General features: G+C 44.1%; 3 protein-coding genes across 4 annotated transcripts; 2 read left to right on the top strand and 1 right to left on the bottom strand.

Moving 5' to 3' along the window:
- Window positions 1-3,107: 3,107 nt before the first annotated feature.
- Window positions 3,108-10,593, top strand: cdip1 (cell death-inducing p53 target 1). Of its 2 annotated transcripts, XM_018757390.2 has the most exons (6): window positions 3,108-3,432; window positions 5,932-6,062; window positions 6,727-6,837; window positions 7,067-7,207; window positions 7,590-7,860; window positions 8,191-10,593. In XM_018757390.2, the coding sequence occupies exons 3-6, from the start codon at window positions 6,753-6,755 to the stop codon at window positions 8,300-8,302; spliced, it is 609 nt and encodes a 202-aa protein (XP_018612906.1). In that variant the 5' UTR covers window positions 3,108-3,432; window positions 5,932-6,062; window positions 6,727-6,752; the 3' UTR covers window positions 8,303-10,593. The 2 variants fall into 2 exon arrangements, with proteins under 2 accessions (XP_018612906.1, XP_018612907.1); XM_018757391.2 differs by lacking the exons at window positions 3,108-3,432; window positions 5,932-6,062 and adding an exon at window positions 6,080-6,446 and having other exon boundaries at window positions 8,191-8,985.
- polr3k (polymerase (RNA) III (DNA directed) polypeptide K) lies at window positions 9,063-12,950 on the bottom strand. The gene is made up of 3 exons (XM_018757392.2): window positions 12,738-12,950; window positions 12,346-12,433; window positions 9,063-11,284 (listed from the first exon to the last, which is right to left on the bottom strand). The coding sequence occupies exons 1-3, from the start codon at window positions 12,846-12,848 to the stop codon at window positions 11,157-11,159; spliced, it is 327 nt and encodes a 108-aa protein (XP_018612908.1). The 5' UTR covers window positions 12,849-12,950; the 3' UTR covers window positions 9,063-11,156.
- A 268-nt stretch (window positions 12,951-13,218) lies between these two features.
- snrnp25 (small nuclear ribonucleoprotein 25) lies at window positions 13,219-16,444 on the top strand. The gene is made up of 7 exons (XM_018757125.2): window positions 13,219-13,350; window positions 13,567-13,838; window positions 14,289-14,379; window positions 14,584-14,689; window positions 15,104-15,178; window positions 15,628-15,698; window positions 16,205-16,444. Exons 2-6 carry the CDS (start codon window positions 13,569-13,571, stop codon window positions 15,683-15,685), a joined length of 600 nt encoding a protein of 199 aa, XP_018612641.2. The 5' UTR covers window positions 13,219-13,350; window positions 13,567-13,568; the 3' UTR covers window positions 15,686-15,698; window positions 16,205-16,444.
- Window positions 16,445-16,558: the final 114 nt, after the last annotated feature.

Below are 16,558 nucleotides of genomic sequence, written 5' to 3'. Positions count from 1 at the left end.
CAGGGCACGGTCGAGGTCAGGAGGGCATTCTGCGTGGGAGTCGGAAAGTGACGTCTCCGCTTTTTGCGGATGATGTCCTTTTAGCGCCGTCACATGGTTGCCTCCAACACACACTGGAACAGTTTACAGCCAAGTGTGAAGCGGTTGGGATGAGGATCAGCACCTCCAAGTCTGAGTCCTTCGTTCTCTCATGGAAAAGGATGGCATGCCCCTCTCAGGTAAAGGGAGAGAATTTGCCCCAGGTGGAGGATTTAAGTATCTTGGGGTCTTGTTCACAAGTGAGGGGAGAAGGGAGCGTGAGATTGGCTGCAGGCTGGGAGCAGCTTCAGCAGTAATGCGGTTGCTGTACCGGACTCCAGTGGTCAAGGGGGAGCTGAGCCATAAGGCGAAGCTCTCCATTTATCGGTCGATCTACGTCCCTACCCTCACCTATGGTCATCAGCTCTGGGTGATGACCGAAAGAATAAGATCGCAGATACAAGCGGCCGAAATGAGTTTTCTCCGCAGGGTGTTGGGACTCACTCTCCGTGACAGGGTGAGGAGCTCGGCCATCCGAGAGGAACTCAGAGTAGAGCCGCTACTCCTCCACATTGAGAGGAGCCAGCTGAGGCGGTTCGGGCATCCGGTAAGGATGCCCCCCCTGGGCGCCTCACTTTGGAGGTATACCGGGCACGGCCAACCGGGACGAGGCCCCGAGGTCGGCCCGGGACCCGCTGGAGGGATCATATCTCCCGGTTGGCCTGGGAGCGGCTGGGGATCCCCCAGGTCGAGCTGGAGGAAGTTGCGAGGGACGGGGACGTCTGGGCGTCTCTGCTCTCCCTATTGCCACCGCGACCCTAGAAGGGCAAACGGACAAGAAAATAAATGGATGGATGGATGGATTATCCTTAAGACTAGAGAGACAGGCAGGGGTCAAAAACAAATGATTAAACATTTCAACAAGGTAATGTAATAATGTAGTAAAATGTAGGGGCACCAGGTGATGTAATCATTCCATAGCCTTGCACTCGAAGGACCAGGTTTGAATCCCACTCCTGCTGTAATACCCTTGATCAAGATACACACGATAAATAGATACAATAAAAGTTAAATAAAAATTACCTTGGTAAATAAATGGGTGAAAATATCTTAAGGTATAACATCGTAAGCATCAGATAAAATAATAATAATAATAATAATGACAAAGGTGACATACTGAGGCCACTTCCTGGGCAAGAGTACAGTTACCCTCCTGCCAAGAGTGCCCTGGCAGGCAATGGATCCACATTAATCAGAAAAGCAAACATAGAGACAATAGTACAGTGAACAAACAGGGTGTGATGTCATTTCCCTGAGTACAGTGTGTGCTGTGTGCGAGCAGCGAGCATCGACCCCAATGCGATGCGTGTATGTCCTGTCCGTCGGAACCCTAACCTCAGCTTGGTAAACATCTGCATGAGCACCTCAGTGTCTACAGTGGGTCTCATTAGTACAGAGGTATTGCAAGGGTGTAAAGGGCCCAGGGCCAAAGAGTTTGTTCGGTTTCCACAGCGTGTAAAAGCGTGTGCGTGTTTGTCCACGTCAGGGGGTTGGATTCCCTAGGGAAGGGAGCAGTTAGATGCTTCTCCTCTTGCGTAACAAGGGCTCTGCTGCTGCTGCTGCTGCTGCATCACCTCCCTACCCCGACTCTATGCGAAGCCATCGCGGTTAATTCTCTATTGTCCAACGGGAGGCTCCCCGCCGTAGCCACCCTTTTCCCTCATCGTCTCTTGGCGGAGGGTGGCCGACCGCCCGGGCTCATTAACATGCGCCGAGCTGGGTGCCACGTTGGGCCGATGCCGATGGGAACAATGTGCCCATTCTGGACTCCAACGGGGCCCCTCTGGGAAACACAGTTTGGATTAAGAAGCAGCAGAGGGCCTGACCTAGCTGCCCCCCACTAAGAGCATGCTGGGAAAGGACTCCCACCCATGACTCATAGCAGACTGAGTGGTTTACCTCTCTGGGGCTTTTTACCATGGCTTTTATACCATTTTGAAGAGTGCAGTTCGGCTCTCAATGTCTGTCTTGATCTCACGCTGAACAAGAGCCGTGGAAACAGTGAGACGGTGGATCAGGAATCGGGGTGTGCGCGTGCGTGAGTGTGCGTGAGAGAAAAACACGACTGACGGATGTTCCTCAGAGAGTTCCGTCTAGAAGCCCATTCGTTGCCCGCTGCATCGGACCCTGCTTTAGCACCGTGTTACCACAGTTCGCTACACTGGCCGTTCAGCGGCGGTACCTTCGGAGCAGCACCCTTGGACCTCTGCCTTTCCCGCGTTTGTACCCTGGTGGCGTTGAGCCTCCGCTCGCCTTACTGGGAATAACACTTCCGTTCTTCATAAATGGGAAGTCAGGCCTCAAGGTGCGCATCAAAAGGGGCGGGGCTGAGCAGAGGGGGCGTGGCATAGAGTCGATGCTCCTCCTTCATGGGGACGTACGACGTGAAGTACTTCTCAGTCGCAGCCCTGAGGTCTCGAGCAGGTCAGAGGGTTCTGGCGCCACCTAGTGGTAAATCTTTAAAGAGGAGAACAGCGCCTCTTATTAAAATATGACATAAAGGGAGGTAGAGAATAAAAAATATCTGCGGCCAGAGGGTGGTATATAACGGTGTAAACACGTATTATAGCATTATCCTCATTGTAACCTATTTTTAAACAGATTGGTAATGTGATAAAAGCCTGCAATTTATTTAATTACAGGGAATGACTAGAATGATATTTATTATACTTCTAAAAGATGCCGGTTATAAAAATAAAATGTTTTGGCTTTTTCCCCATTACACTGCCTTTGACTCAGTAACAGAGAACAACCCAGGTTAATCGGTAGAGCTCACCTGCTAGTAGATGCCCAAACATATGACTGTTGTTCCATGTAACAACTGGAAATATTTAATTTTTACTTAAACATCAGACTACCTGCTCAGAATTTACACACAGGTTCGTCAAATGTGTCTTTACTGTTTTTAGTATTATTGTTATTAATATTGTTGTAAATGCACAGCGGATATTAACCATGTGCAGTGACTGTGATACGAACCCGTTCTGTGGAGCTTTATGTATTATTATTAATTGGCTGGGCGCGGGGGATATCTACGGGAACGCGCTCCGTGACGTCAGAGATCCCCGTGAGCGCGCACGGACAAGGGCCGAGATTTACGGTGCGCCCGTGGGCCTGTGTCCGTGACAGCGCGCTACCGCGTCACCTATAACCGTAAAAACAACGCGGGACCAGAACAAAAACCCATAATAATAAACGGTTCGAACCACCAGGGCGAGTGCGCAGGAGCGCGCATCGCGAACCCGCTTCGCTGAAGCGGAATAATAACAAGGATGTTCTGTGGACCATCAACATCGCCACCGGGAGCGCGCAGAGTTTCTAGAACAGGCTGAGACCGGACGTGAGAGCGCACAGGTAGGTGACAATAATAATAATAATAATAATAATAATAATAAATCCGAGTGTGTTCCGTACGAGCTGTGTACTCTGGTTGATGCTTGTTTACACCACTAGCCAGAGTAACACACGCACACACACGGACGGAGACACGGCGTCGTCTAGCCCCGCGACTCAGCTGTATGTATCGTATGTCTCGCGCGCAGCACGTTGTCCCGCGGAACGGCTCGTGTCGCGCACCGATCACACTGACACTGCTGATCAGTCAAGACGAGCGTCTTTTTTCGAGGCCGCGGCTGCGTCGAGAGCGTCGACCGTCGTCGACGCGGACGCGAACGCGCACCGTTATTTTTATTTTTACAAGGACGGAATCGGGCCGGACCGCGGAGCGCGCGTTACGCAAGAGGGATCATCTCTAGTCGCACACACACACTGGTCTGGAACCATAATAATAATCATCAGCGTCATTAATATATTGTAATACCGACAGATGGACAGACGAGACGGCCTGAACGGTGAGGATACACCACTGGCGTCCGTCCCTATGGCTCACTTACAGTACAAAATTACTACTGTGAGAATACGCAGCAGCAATTTTAAATAACAATAACAACAACAAGGCACTTCAGTCAGCTGCGGCCTCTCTACCTTCCAGCTTTTTAAATTGTTATTCTATCAAATATTTCATCATGTGTGATGATGAAATATTTGGTGGAATAAATAAAAGACAATGAGTGACGTAATAGCACCTACTACATACTTTTAAATTGTTACTGTAAGACCATTTCATGTTTTAAAAGTTGATTTTATATGTATTAAACCAACTTTTAAAACATGAAATGTATATAGAAATATATATATGTATATGTACATATGTCTGAAATTTCAAGATTGCTGCACTGGTTAAAGGGATAGTGCCGGATAGAGGCAGGATGAAGAACACGGGTTCTTTTTTTGACAAAGGAAGAATTCTTTTCTTCTTAGAGGTGTACATATGCTTGTTTCCTTAACATGATCTTTCTCTGTCCAGTGACAACATTACAATAAACCAGCACCCTGTCAAACCCTGCATTTTCACTGCTTTTAAGTACTCGCTGCAATGGACAATACCATTTTCATCTAGTAACACCAGATGGTAACATCTTTCTGGCCCTCATTTCACGCGGGATTCCTGTAGGTCTGAGTCATTCTGTAAGACTCTCGTCACCTCCCGATCAATCGCTGTCCCTCACATCACACTCTGTGGTCCACGGTAAGAGTCAGTGATCAGCAGTCAGTGGCGATCAAGTACAGACAGTGGTCCACGGTTAGAGCCAGCAGTCAACTGTTGGAGCCTAAAATTCATAAAACACAATCATTTCTGCAAGTGGTCATAATGACTTCATAATCGCACTCCACAAAGCAGCTTACCCACTTCAAATTGCTTAATTAATGACCGCCCTAATCGCTGCTGAATATTATGCAACTGACCCAAGGAGAAGATTATTCTGGCAGTTCCTACCGTGGTTATTAACAAAGTCGCCTGGAGGAATGCAGCCCGCATCCTCTTCGAAATGCTGCCGATTTGAAGATACCGCGAGGTGATAATTCTCTTTCCCCCTAAAGTTAAAAATGTTCTCATTCGTCTGCATTTCTCAAAGCGCAAGATCACGTTCTTGCTGAGTTCACAGAGACAAAAATTAATGTGGAAAAAAAATTGTTTTCCCACTTTCAAGTAAAGGTGGATCACGGCGCCGGTTTCAAACATATCAGCTAAGTGAATTAATGAATAAAAAAAAACACATGCAAAGGAAAGTCATATTTAAGGTATAATGTATAAGATGTATCCGAGGTAACGTAAAAAGATGTGCAGCTAGACCCACGTTGGGAAACAATACAACTCAAAAAACAGTAAAAAAAAGTGTTTATACACAATAGTAGTAAATATACAAACCAGTAGACAAAGCAGCAGAAGCGATTCCTGCCCACTAAGCAAGAGAGTGGGACTTACCTGAAGTGACAGTGCACTCGATATAAAGTGTAATAAAGCAAAAGCAACCTTTAAAAACATAGCACATGGGAATTTTGCCGGTAGTTTACAGGTACATCATTTTTGTAGTACAGAACTCTATGTATCGTCTACAGAAAAGACGTGTTATGAGTCGTGACATTGGTGTATATGAGGAAACCTGCATTTATTTCCCAGCTGAGTTTGGAAGTTTATTTGCTCCAAAGGTTACTAATTACTGAGTTATGAATTTTTTAACTCTAAACTTTTAATTTTCAGTAATTATAAAGTAGTTTAATTTCCATGCCTTTTAAATTTAAAGAAAAGTTTTACAGAGCAATTCTTTCTTACAGCTATATCTGTAATCGATATTTAACTTACTTTCAAAAAGAACTGATGGATATCGGTATTATTAAGATTTTAATGTTGGTGAATCAGCAGTGACTTTAGAGTTTCCAACAAAAAACAAACTTCATGTCTCAGTTGTGTTCTAACACTGATAAGCCAGTGTACTCTTAATTTTTCCCTAGACCAGAGGAGGAGTCTGCAAAGCGGAGACCAACCTGATTGGTGAAACCACCTGCCCGTCAAAGAGGTGTCCGTGAAACATACACTCATCTGATTGGTGGAACCACCTTCCCATCTGTATCATTGTTTACAGGTAATGAATTCCTGCCTCAAGCCAAAAAGATGCAGATGTTTGACATAAAGCTTGGACCTCTGGTTGGGAACTTACGTGGCACCGTTCAGAGAAGCTCTTGGTGTCATTTGTAAGGAGACAGCAGATGGTGCTGTAATGTTAGAGCTGCCATCCTGAACTCAAAGGACCTGGGTTTGAATCCTCATCATGCACTAGAATCCTAATCTCATCACTAGATGACTTAGCGGGTCATTCCGTGTTGAGCTGGGCGATGACGGGTTGTTCCGACTTGCAAGTCTCCGGTCGCCTGCCACCGTGCCAGATGGTGTGCTCCTATCAGATGGCGCTCTTTGAGTGTTTTCTCATCAGGAAACGCTGAATGGTTCCAAAGAGCAAAAAATAAAGGTACAAATCCTTATTCTAATTCCATTGCTATGGAAACCGATTTGGATTTAAACACCTCCGTTACGCTGACTTGTGAATGTTGCTATAGAAATGGCTCCTCTCACTCTGCTGTGTCTTTCTGCCAAGAATGCGGTTCGCGCACCGTCAACCCATTCCTTACCCGTCTTTACGCGCTTATGTTAAGGATGCCCCGGGGATTCGGGTCAGCAGTGCAGATTCGCTGGTCCAAGGTTGCGTTGCCTCAGCGGTCCTCACAGCACATCTCCTGTCCCTCTTCCAGACCTCATCTGTCACAATCCAGCGAGGATGTCCAGTGACCCGCCGCCGCCGTACCCAGGGGGTCCCAGTGCGCCCCTGATCGAGGAGAAGAACGGGCAACCGCCCGTCTCTGGTACCGGACTATTTCCACCGTTTGTACCTCACTTTCAGTCAGTCGCTCTTCTGTACAGCTCTCACAGGGTTAGACAAAATGAGGCCCAGCAGATAGCACAAGGGTTATGGCTACAGCCTTCCACTCAGAGGACCTAGGTTTGAATTCCACCTCTTGCTGCTGTGGCTCTTAACAAGGTGTTACCCTAAATTGATGCAGTAAAATGACCCTTTGTGACCCCCGGATACAGGCAGTGCTCCAGGGCCGACGGCACCCCCTCAGGGACAACCCATCCCACCCGAGTACAGCCCGCCACCCTACGAGTTCAACCCGCCCATGGGCTTCTTACCCCCGCACGTCCCAGGAGAGGGGCCTATGCCATACCCCCAGGGTACGTCCAGTATGCGTGTGCTGTCAGTGTGGTATTGCGAAATGAACTTGTTCAGGTCCCAGCAGTGGACTTAACGTGAACTGCCTCTAAAAATATCTAGCTCTGTCAGAAGTGCACGCTAAGAAACCGACCGAATCAGTTAAGGACAGACTTGTAACCTGAAGGTTGCAGGTTTGAGTCCCACTGTTCACTCCACTCATGGTATGGCACCCTTGAGAAAGGCACTTACCCTGAATTGCTGTACTAAAAATATCCAGCTCTGAAAACAAGTCAAATACTGTATCAACACATTAATAATAGTGATGACAATGGTTTGCAATAACGATAATGGCAACAAAGCCTGGTATCAATCCTATAACCATACACTGCCTTTTCCCTGCAGCCACATACTACGCACCTGGGCCCTATCCCCAACCCATGCCGGGACAGTATGGGCCCTGCCCCGGTCAGTTCCCTCCCCCGGGAGGCCACACGGCCACAGTGATCGCACCCCCTGGGGCTGCCACAACGGTCACGGTACTCCAGGGAGAGATGTTCCAGTCGGCGCCGGTGCAGACGGTCTGTCCGCACTGCCAGCAGGCCATCGTCACGTCCATATCACACGACGTGGGTCTCATGAACATCCTCTTCTGTCTCTTCTGCTGCTTTGTGGGGTAGGAGACCATCGTACACAGCAGAGCAACACTATACACTGGCTGCTCATCTTACAAATGGAATTGGGATGGCAGCGTTAGAAAACGAGCAAAACGTTATTTTTGAAAATCCGTAATTTGACTGTTAACCACAGAAAGAGCAGGTGTTCATATGACAGTATTGTATGTAAAATACATTGCATTTCAGGGCACCCTCAGTTAGTTCAACTACAGTAGATTTTTCAAGATAGCCAAGTGCAGTGTGCCTTAAATGTTAAAAATGCAAAGTATAGCAATTTCTCATACGTTTACAGATTAACAACGGTTTTCAACGCCTCTCTCTGCCCCCAGATGCGACGCCGGGTGCTGCCTAATCCCTTGCTTCCTGAACGACCTCAAAGATGTGACACACACCTGTCCGTCCTGCAAGGGCTACATCTACACATACAAGCGTGTGTGCTAACAGCGCCACAACCACAATGCCCACACCCAGACACAACAGCGTCCTCACCGCGTCCCCTGCTGGAAGGTTGTAGTCTACTCCGTGGTAGCCGCTTTTCCTTTCCTTTTACGTTCTCTGCTCAGAGCGGCGTGCGTTGTGCACGTTGACAGTGGGCACGTTTTGTACACACTCACCAACCATGTATATATATATTTACACACTCATATTTTTGTACAGGAAGAGCTGTTTCGTTTGGCTGTGGGCACAAGACTAACACTGGACAGGAGTCACGTAGGAATGAGAAAGCAGAAAATGCGGGAACAGGGAAACTGAACTGTCACAGAGTCAGCAGTTCAGTAGTTTTGAAATGTCCATTAATTCACACGCGTGAATTTTAAATACGCTGGGGAACAGCACGTGAACGCGGTTACTGTGAAACTCGGGGAGGGAGCCTAACTTCGTATCAGTGTTACTGAAATCATTTTTGTAACTTATTTTCTAATTTATTTTAAAAAATTCATATTAAAATCAGGGTCTGGTTTTAGTTAGCGTGTGACATACATGTTTTCTTTCCATTTTAATATGTAGCGTGTCTCGAGCAGTCCGGTACAGTTCTGATAAATCAACTCACAACAGCTGACAGAGAGAAATGTTGAAAAACTTATGTAAAAGGAGTTTATATTGGATGCCTAGTATAAGTGTTTTTCTCTCCCTATCATTTAATCTGTTGATGTACATAACGAAGGTCCCATTTAATGTGTACACTGCTGAACTGTATGTGTTGTAATGTGCATGTGCTCACATACCATCCTACCCTGGAGTCCATCTGACATGCTCTCTCTTTGTTGACTGTGCCCGTCCGTTCTCTGCATTAACCTTGAACTTAATGCTAATGTCACACGTGAAGTACAAGTACATCAAAACTTTACTATTAAATTTAAGCTGTAGTCTTGACTGTTCTGCACTTTATTTAGAATTATTATTTTTAAGAGTAGTACTACTTTGTAGCTTTGAAAGCCCCCACCCCTACTAGAGATAGTTTCAAACCCCAAATATTAAGAGTTCTGCATTACAAACATCCTGAAAGTCGGTTCTTGCTGATAGGCTGATTGAAATATTGTCACGTTCCACAGATCTAGATGAGAGGTTGTGAAGATGCAGATGATTTTGTTGTTCTGGCTTGTTAAGTAACAAATGGTCAGAGGAGGTACTTAATAGTGTGGGGTGGGGTGGGTTGTTATTTGTGCAAAATCCTGTGCCAGTGATGAAAAAAAAGATCAAACCCCACATGGGGTCCAAGCTGCATGTTGTGTGGTGTTTGATAGAGGAGAAAGTCAAGAGCTCTTTACGAGAATGAGATGGAAAGGAACGGCAGGGTCGTTTTAGTCACTGATGTGGCTTTAAAACACCATCACTAGGGAGTAAGTGGTGATCTATAATTTATAACTTGAAATGGGCAGCTTCTGCTCCCAGCCTCTGACTATTCAACGCTTGGCAATCTCTTTACCAAGAAAAGGCACACAACATTTTTTTCAGATGTCACAGAACATCAGTAATACATCAGGTACACAAGTGTCAGTGAGGTATAGTGGCACAGTGAGCAGCAGTCCATATATTTATTTTCACTGGTGGAGAGGCAACACTGTGAAGGAGAACATCTGAAAGTGACAAGGTGGTAGTTTTAGTCAGCACGACTGCTTGACAAACGATTGGATCACGTGCTACACCTGATGTGTACCAGTGTTAAATTTAGGGTTGCTGTTAGATTCTCCTTTATTTGCATCTTCAGATAACTGTTAAAACCATCCATCTACTTTAGAGATCCCACAAAGAAACCAGTCCTAAACAGTCTATAAACTTGTGGATCTTTAAACATGAAGGCTCTTACCTGTTAGTAGACTGGTAAAATACTTGATTCATTGTGTGTCAAATGCCTAAAAAAAGGCAGATTTTTTACAAAGTGCATCGTGCTTTCTAGATAAAGGTCGACTTTTCAGGGTGATGCCAATTAAAAGTAGCAGCCAGCACAATCTTGCAAGGCTAGTCCCGCAGTTATCTGAGGTGAATGCAGACCATTGGGAATCCTGTAAAAGTCTGTTCCTACAATCGTCCGCCAGTGCATGTGCGAGCTTACTGTCAAGTGTCTGCAATTCGAGGCTGGTGCGCTTTGAACTCATGCCCTCTAAAACCTTCTACATGCAATGCTAAGTGGGTGAAGGTGGTGTGAGAAGTGTGCAAGCTAACATGCCAGTTGAGGAGGTGCTGCAGGATTATGAAAAGGGAAAGAGTTCACCTTCTGTACAACTTAGTCCATGTAAATGATGTCTATACTGATGCTGTGAGTCAGACCACTTGTTGCATTCAGTATAAAATCCTTTTAACAATAAAAATATAAAAAGTAGCATTTTTCTTTTTGTGTATATTCCTTTTTAATCAACTCGGTGCTATTGTGAAACAGCCTGCATCCCTTACGGAAGTGAATGCATGGCATCTGAGGAGAGCAAGCACTTCTGACAGCTGTGATGTCATGCATTAGAAAAAAAAAAGTCCATTTCACAGTAATAAAAATGTTTCCCCAAGGAAATTTCATCTCTTCTTAGGATGAGACACAAAGCATTTCAATTTCAACATTACCAGAACTCTGGTCTTTGCCACACAATCCGTGGTAATTTTACAGTTCGTTGGCATTAATATTATATATCCACCACTTGCGTTTAAGGGTAAACTTATCCTTACAGAAGGATTTTAACACGGTGCACTGAAGTGTTTTGGTGGTAGCAGGAGCAAACACTGCTGAATCCACATGTGCACAAGTTCCCCAAGTCACCTTGAGTGGCCCTCTGGGATGGAGCCAGGAAGCGGACAGCGCACAGCTTCAGTCTCTCCAGCGATGGCCGCACTGCTGATTGCAGCACTTGTAGAAGGTGGTCATGGGCTCGTCGGCAGAGCGCGTCTGAATCTGCATAAAGTACGCTCGGGGGTGCTCGCACTTCGGACAAGTTTCTGCGAATAAACACGGTACATGTTAAACGTTAACTTACTATACAATACAGACACTCACCTTCCCTCCACATAAATAAAATTAATCATGACTTCCCAGTGAGGTTTTTGAGAGTGAGATTTTTTCTTTTGCTGCTCAAAATTAAATCTTGCAGCCAGGTTCTGCAGTTGTAACGTATACTGTAGTTATAGAGTGTAGGACAAAACCCCATTAGGACAAATAATTAAAATTTTTATTCTTCTGATTATTTATAGTCTATGAACACTTCTCTGAATTGTAAAATACTACATTATATAATAAGACTGCAATAAGGAAGGCATTAAAAGTACTATATTGTAGCATACATTAATACTTGCATTATAAATTGAGTTTACTTTTTACAAGATACATTTTTACAATAAAAAAAGCATAATTAAAAGAACATTATATTGTATCTTTGAAAGATAAAAAAAGCAATATTAAAAACATCTTGAGTGTTAAGGTTTATTTAAATTTCATTTAATACCACCTGATGCTGTGTCCTGCGCTATTCAGAAATGAACCAGCACAGAGAAAGATTATTTTCTTTAGGATTACTTAAGTATTAAGTTACTTAACTTATATTTTTCTTCCAGTTATAAGGGTATTAAATGGCATTAAAGTGCAAAAACAGGAAAAAAAAAACAGGGGCTTTTGTCATTTTTTAAATTTAATTTAGAAGGTTTTGCCCTACTTCGTGTTTCAAAAGACGGGGTTTCGTCTGGACCCCATTGAGTGTCGGACAAAACCCGCCTAAGGGAGCAGAAAAGTAGACAGGGGGATGGCAGCATGGACAGAGGCAGCAGAGCTGGTAGTAAAGTGGACAAAGGTGTGGTAAAATGGGCACAAGAGTACATGCAGGGGTAGTAAAGTAGAGAGAAAGGCGGTAAAATGGACATCCTGGGGTAGTAAAGCGCTGTGTGGCTGAAAAACCAACAACTTTTCCATCTGCAGTTGTCTTGCAGTAATTGTGTTTTTCTGCAAGATGTAGATCACTCTGGAGAAAGGCATCTGCTAAATTAATAAATGTAAATGTAATGTTTACCTGCTGTGGAATCCACATTCTCCCAGGCAGCAGCACCTCCCAGGACATCGTCCACCTCCTTCAGCTTAGGGTACTTTCTGTTGGTTACCTGAAGAGAAGCAAAAGAGCCTTAAAACAGAATACAACATTGCATACGAGCTGCTACAAGAGATCAATCCCAGGCCAGTGCAACACCATCCAGCGGGCACTACTACCTGTAAATTATCACCTCTACCTCTGGATTTCTGGATTTTGTTCATTTATTTATTGCGTTCATCGACACAAAACTTAATTCTACTAAAGCCAATGGAGAAACTTGTGATAATAAGGCAGACAATAAGTGTTTTACTGGATAGGAAGATACTAAAGCACTAAAATAACCATCAATTGAATTGTGTTCCGTCAGGTCTTACCTTCCTCGTGATGTTGTGCACGTAAGGACATGTGTTGCAAGCGAAGCGGTAACATTTCTGACCCTCCTCCACAATCAGCACGTTGCCACACGTTGGGCAGAACAGTAGCATTTTCTTTTGTCTTCAATAAAGTAGATATTTCCACAGTGCTTCAGTGGACTTCATTCCTCAAATCATTATCTTCCCGTTGTCTCGCTTCTCAGACAGCGAACGCCGGATACGTCCCACATTACTTTACGTCCGATGTGCAACAGAGCGGAAGTTCGTCTCGTATTTAATGTCTAGAAAACGTCACTGATGTTTTTTTTTAAAAAAATACATTAATCTGCTCGATCCTTGCACAATTTATGAAATAACTAAGCTATTCTGACATTTTAAATACGTTAATATACATTTAAACCACTTGTAAATTATGACGATAAATTGTTTCAGTGGGGAAGTTGAACAGAAATGCACAGACAAAAAAAAATTTCCGGTTCCCAGCCGGAAGCCACCCGGGATCTAAACAAAATATCTGAATGGAAGCTAAAGTTGGGGATTAAATGCCTGCAAGTATTTAATTTATATTGAATTATATTACATTAGTTATTGTCATCTCCGACCCACTAAAACGGTAGGTACAGATGAGCACTCACTCTCTGCGTCAGTTAGTTTTTATTGATATTCTACACAGTTTAAGATATTTGTATATAGTGAAATATTGATTGAACACTTTCAAAGTGTAAACTCACTCCATGGATAGACAGAATTCAGGTTTCACGCTCAGCTTTGACATTTTATAAAGAATGACCCTACATTGTGTGTGTGTGTGTTGTGTTTTGTTGTGTAGAAATGATGGCAGATTCAGAAAATCCCCCACATGGGACACCTATCAAGGGACTGAAACAAGAGGAGGAGGAGGAGGAGGCAGTTGAGGCCCAGCCTACCGTGAAAGACATGAAGGAGGAGGAGGAGGAGGCGGAAGAGGAGGCGGAAGAGGAGGAGGAGGAAGATGAGGAGGAAGATGAGGAGGCGTTACCGCACTCTGAATTCCTGGATATCTTTGAGGAAGGATTGGCCCGACTGGTGCAAGATCCACTGCTCTGCGACCTCCCTATTCAGGTTTCCGAAAGCTTTGTGCTTTAACAGCAGGAGGTGGCATAGTAGTTTGGGCTGGCGTTGGTTCAAATCCCACCGCCTGCCATAGCACCCTTAATCAGGGTAGGAATAGCCTTCCCTATGAATGGGTAAATCACCGTAAAATACTTTGGAGAAAAGCATCAGTTAATGATAATATAAGTGCAAAAAAAAAAAAAAAAACAGAAAACAAAAAGTGTACAATACATACGTAAATATGTAAGTATATATACTGCAAAAAGTGTTGATATGATAGTTATCTTGTGTATCATTTCCACTCCAAGTGACTGACTCATCTGCTCTGGTCATGGACTAATGTGTACAAACTTGCACCCTCTCATGGAAGTATTTTACAGTTTTTACTCTGTTGTTTTGTTTCCAAGTGTGAGCTGTATACTTGCAAATGACAGATCCCAGTGACAAATTGTTTCCCAGGTGACCCTGGAGGAAGTGAACTCGCAGGTGGCTCTGGAGTACGGCCAGGCCATGACAGTCCGTGTGTGCAAGGCTGATGGAGAAGTTATGCGTGAGTTATCTTCTCTTCCCACTGTCCTTTTCTGGCTTCCTGGGAGCAGGTTTGCATTCCAGGGCGCTGTGCCCAGGGATGAAGGATGAGCCATCATTTATGCATGCCTCTGCCCCTCTGAAGCCTTCCTTGCACAGGAATCGCTTTATAAATTGGATGGGGGGGATATGTGGATACTGACCAGGTGTGACTGTGTGTTTTTAGCTGTTGTGGTGGTGCAGAACGCCACAGTGCTGGACCTGAAGAAGGCCATCCGCAGGTTTGTGGAGCTGAAGCAGCAGCGCGAGGGTGGAATCAAGCACCTCAGCTGGTAATGCGTCTCCTTGCGCTCGCACACTCTGGCTCTTTACCCAGAGCAGTGTGAACGAAAGGGTTTATCTGTGTAGCTTTAACATATAAACCCTTTCATTCTGCTCCACTCTGGGAACTTGAACTGGCAACATTTTGGTGATGAGTGCCATTTTTTGCAGCTACTGTTAGTGGCTCATACTCCCTTGTGAGTTTTCTTCTTCCCCACCTCTGTCTTTAAAACTGTACTGTCACATTTTTCAGCTCAGACTTTCCAACACGTTTAAATACATACATTTTAAATCAATTTCAGCATTATCAAAATAGCACAAGACTTTTATGAAAAAAATTGCTCCTCAAATTGTGAACAGTTGTTCAGTTGGTGGGTTTCTTTTTAGTGCATTACGAATGCGAATCGCTGTCTTCTGTCTTAAAGGAGGTACGTGTGGAGGACGTATCATATAGTGTTCAACGGTGCGAAGCTGGAAGAAGACAAGATGAAACTCAAAGAGTGAGTAACAAGTCTGTACACGCACTTCAGATGATTTCATCATATTCTCCACAGGCATCTAGACACACACTGTAAGACTGATGGCTGTTAGTGTGTTGGCTCAATTTGCAAAATGGCTCAGCGGTCACATCTGATTCCAACAAAATGCTGGGATCGTTGCCTTTCACCAAACATTAGGCACAGTGTCACCTGTAAAGTTAGCAGGTGGTGTAGTGGTGAGAATTGCCACCTTGCACCCAATGGACCCAGGTCTGAATCCCACCTCCTGCTGTAGCACCCTTGGTCAAGGTACTTCTCCTGAATGGAAACAGTAAAAATTACCTAGCTGTATAAATGGAGAAATCATTGTAAGTTATAAATGTAATATCTAAATAAATGAATCCAAACATAATTTTGGCTTGATATTCTTTCACTCTTTCATGTTCACTTTATGCTGTTTTTCTATTTAGCTATGGGATAAGAAACCGAGATGAGGTAACATTCATGAAGAAACTGAGAAAGAAATGACTTTGGAGTGGAGGTACGCTCTGATAAATTACTTTCTCCCACATTTAGTATATTTCCTCCTTTCACCACGATTGAGGTGACGTCTACAAAACATTTAGAATGGTGTAAACCGATTCGCTACCTGTGTCACTGACGTAAATGACTGTATTTTATTAACAGTAAACAAACAGACTTGGCTGAATACTGGAATATTGAGCAGTTGGCTCATTTTGAGTAGGTCATGACAGGATGAGACATTTTCATATGATGACATATTCAAATCAGTCTTCTGTTAGAACACCGTTGTCCTCTGTACAGTATGGAAAAAAGTCAGACTTTGAGTTTTCCTTGCGCTGCCTTGCAAATGAGCAGCGCCTTTCGATAAAGGAGTATAGCCATAGGAGGGACTAATTCAGGCTGTAAATTTTAATTTAAAAATGCAGCTGAATGCAGGTTAGACATCATTATCCCTGGGTTGGTATTGCTGAAACCAAGAGTGAAAACATCTTGTACATTTATTTTTCATTGTTTGTGTTTCAGGTGAAGAAAGATTTGAATAACTGTGCTGACACTGGTGACTGAAGACCCCAGTCTGCGTAGCACTGTATGCTAACAACATAGCTACAACAGTCTGAAAGCAATCTGTTTCTACACTGAAATTCTGGTCGTCATCATTTATTTTTTGTACATATTAGGGTTTTTTTTTTTAATTCCATGAAACTGTCTCAGTTGTTATATTTTGTGGATAAACTGCAAATTTAAAAATTCAATAAATAAATATAACGCTCTCAGTATTTTTGTGTCGTGTGGTTTAACAGTATTTCCGTATCAGGAGGTTATAAAAAAGAAACCGAATTATGCGCTGAGCCAAAAACCACATGCTTTAAATACAAG

Source organism: Scleropages formosus, chromosome 8 (genome assembly GCF_900964775.1).
Source record: "Scleropages formosus chromosome 8, fSclFor1.1, whole genome shotgun sequence".
In the NCBI taxonomy this organism is placed as follows: domain Eukaryota; kingdom Metazoa; phylum Chordata; class Actinopteri; order Osteoglossiformes; family Osteoglossidae; genus Scleropages; species Scleropages formosus.
The sequence above is the reverse complement of the archived record's forward strand: the minus strand, read 5'-3'. Positions and strand labels throughout refer to the sequence as shown.

What these genes read in the sequence shown, in the direction of transcription:
- cdip1 (XM_018757390.2), top strand. Translation starts at nt 6,753, where the DNA reads ATGTCCAGTGACCCGCCGCCGCCGTACCCAGGGGGTCCCAGTGCGCCC. An exon ending in CGGGCAACCGCCCGTCTCTG is followed by an intron (nt 6,838 to 7,066) that starts GTACCGGACTAT and finishes CCCCGGATACAG; the next exon opens with GCAGTGCTCCAGGGCCGACG. An exon ending in CTCTTCTGCTGCTTTGTGGG is followed by an intron (nt 7,861 to 8,190) that starts GTAGGAGACCAT and finishes CTCTGCCCCCAG; the next exon opens with ATGCGACGCCGGGTGCTGCC.
- polr3k (XM_018757392.2), bottom strand. Translation starts at nt 12,848, where the DNA reads ATGCTACTGTTCTGCCCAACGTGTGGCAACGTGCTGATTGTGGAGGAG. An exon ending in TGCACAACATCACGAGGAAG is followed by an intron (nt 12,434 to 12,737) that starts GTAAGACCTGAC and finishes GCTTCTCTTCAG; the next exon opens with GTAACCAACAGAAAGTACCC. An exon ending in GAATGTGGATTCCACAGCAG is followed by an intron (nt 11,285 to 12,345) that starts GTAAACATTACA and finishes GTTTATTCGCAG; the next exon opens with AAACTTGTCCGAAGTGCGAG.
- snrnp25 (XM_018757125.2), top strand. Translation starts at nt 13,569, where the DNA reads ATGATGGCAGATTCAGAAAATCCCCCACATGGGACACCTATCAAGGGA. An exon ending in GGCTGATGGAGAAGTTATGC is followed by an intron (nt 14,380 to 14,583) that starts GTGAGTTATCTT and finishes GTGTGTTTTTAG; the next exon opens with CTGTTGTGGTGGTGCAGAAC. An exon ending in GGAATCAAGCACCTCAGCTG is followed by an intron (nt 14,690 to 15,103) that starts GTAATGCGTCTC and finishes TCTGTCTTAAAG; the next exon opens with GAGGTACGTGTGGAGGACGT.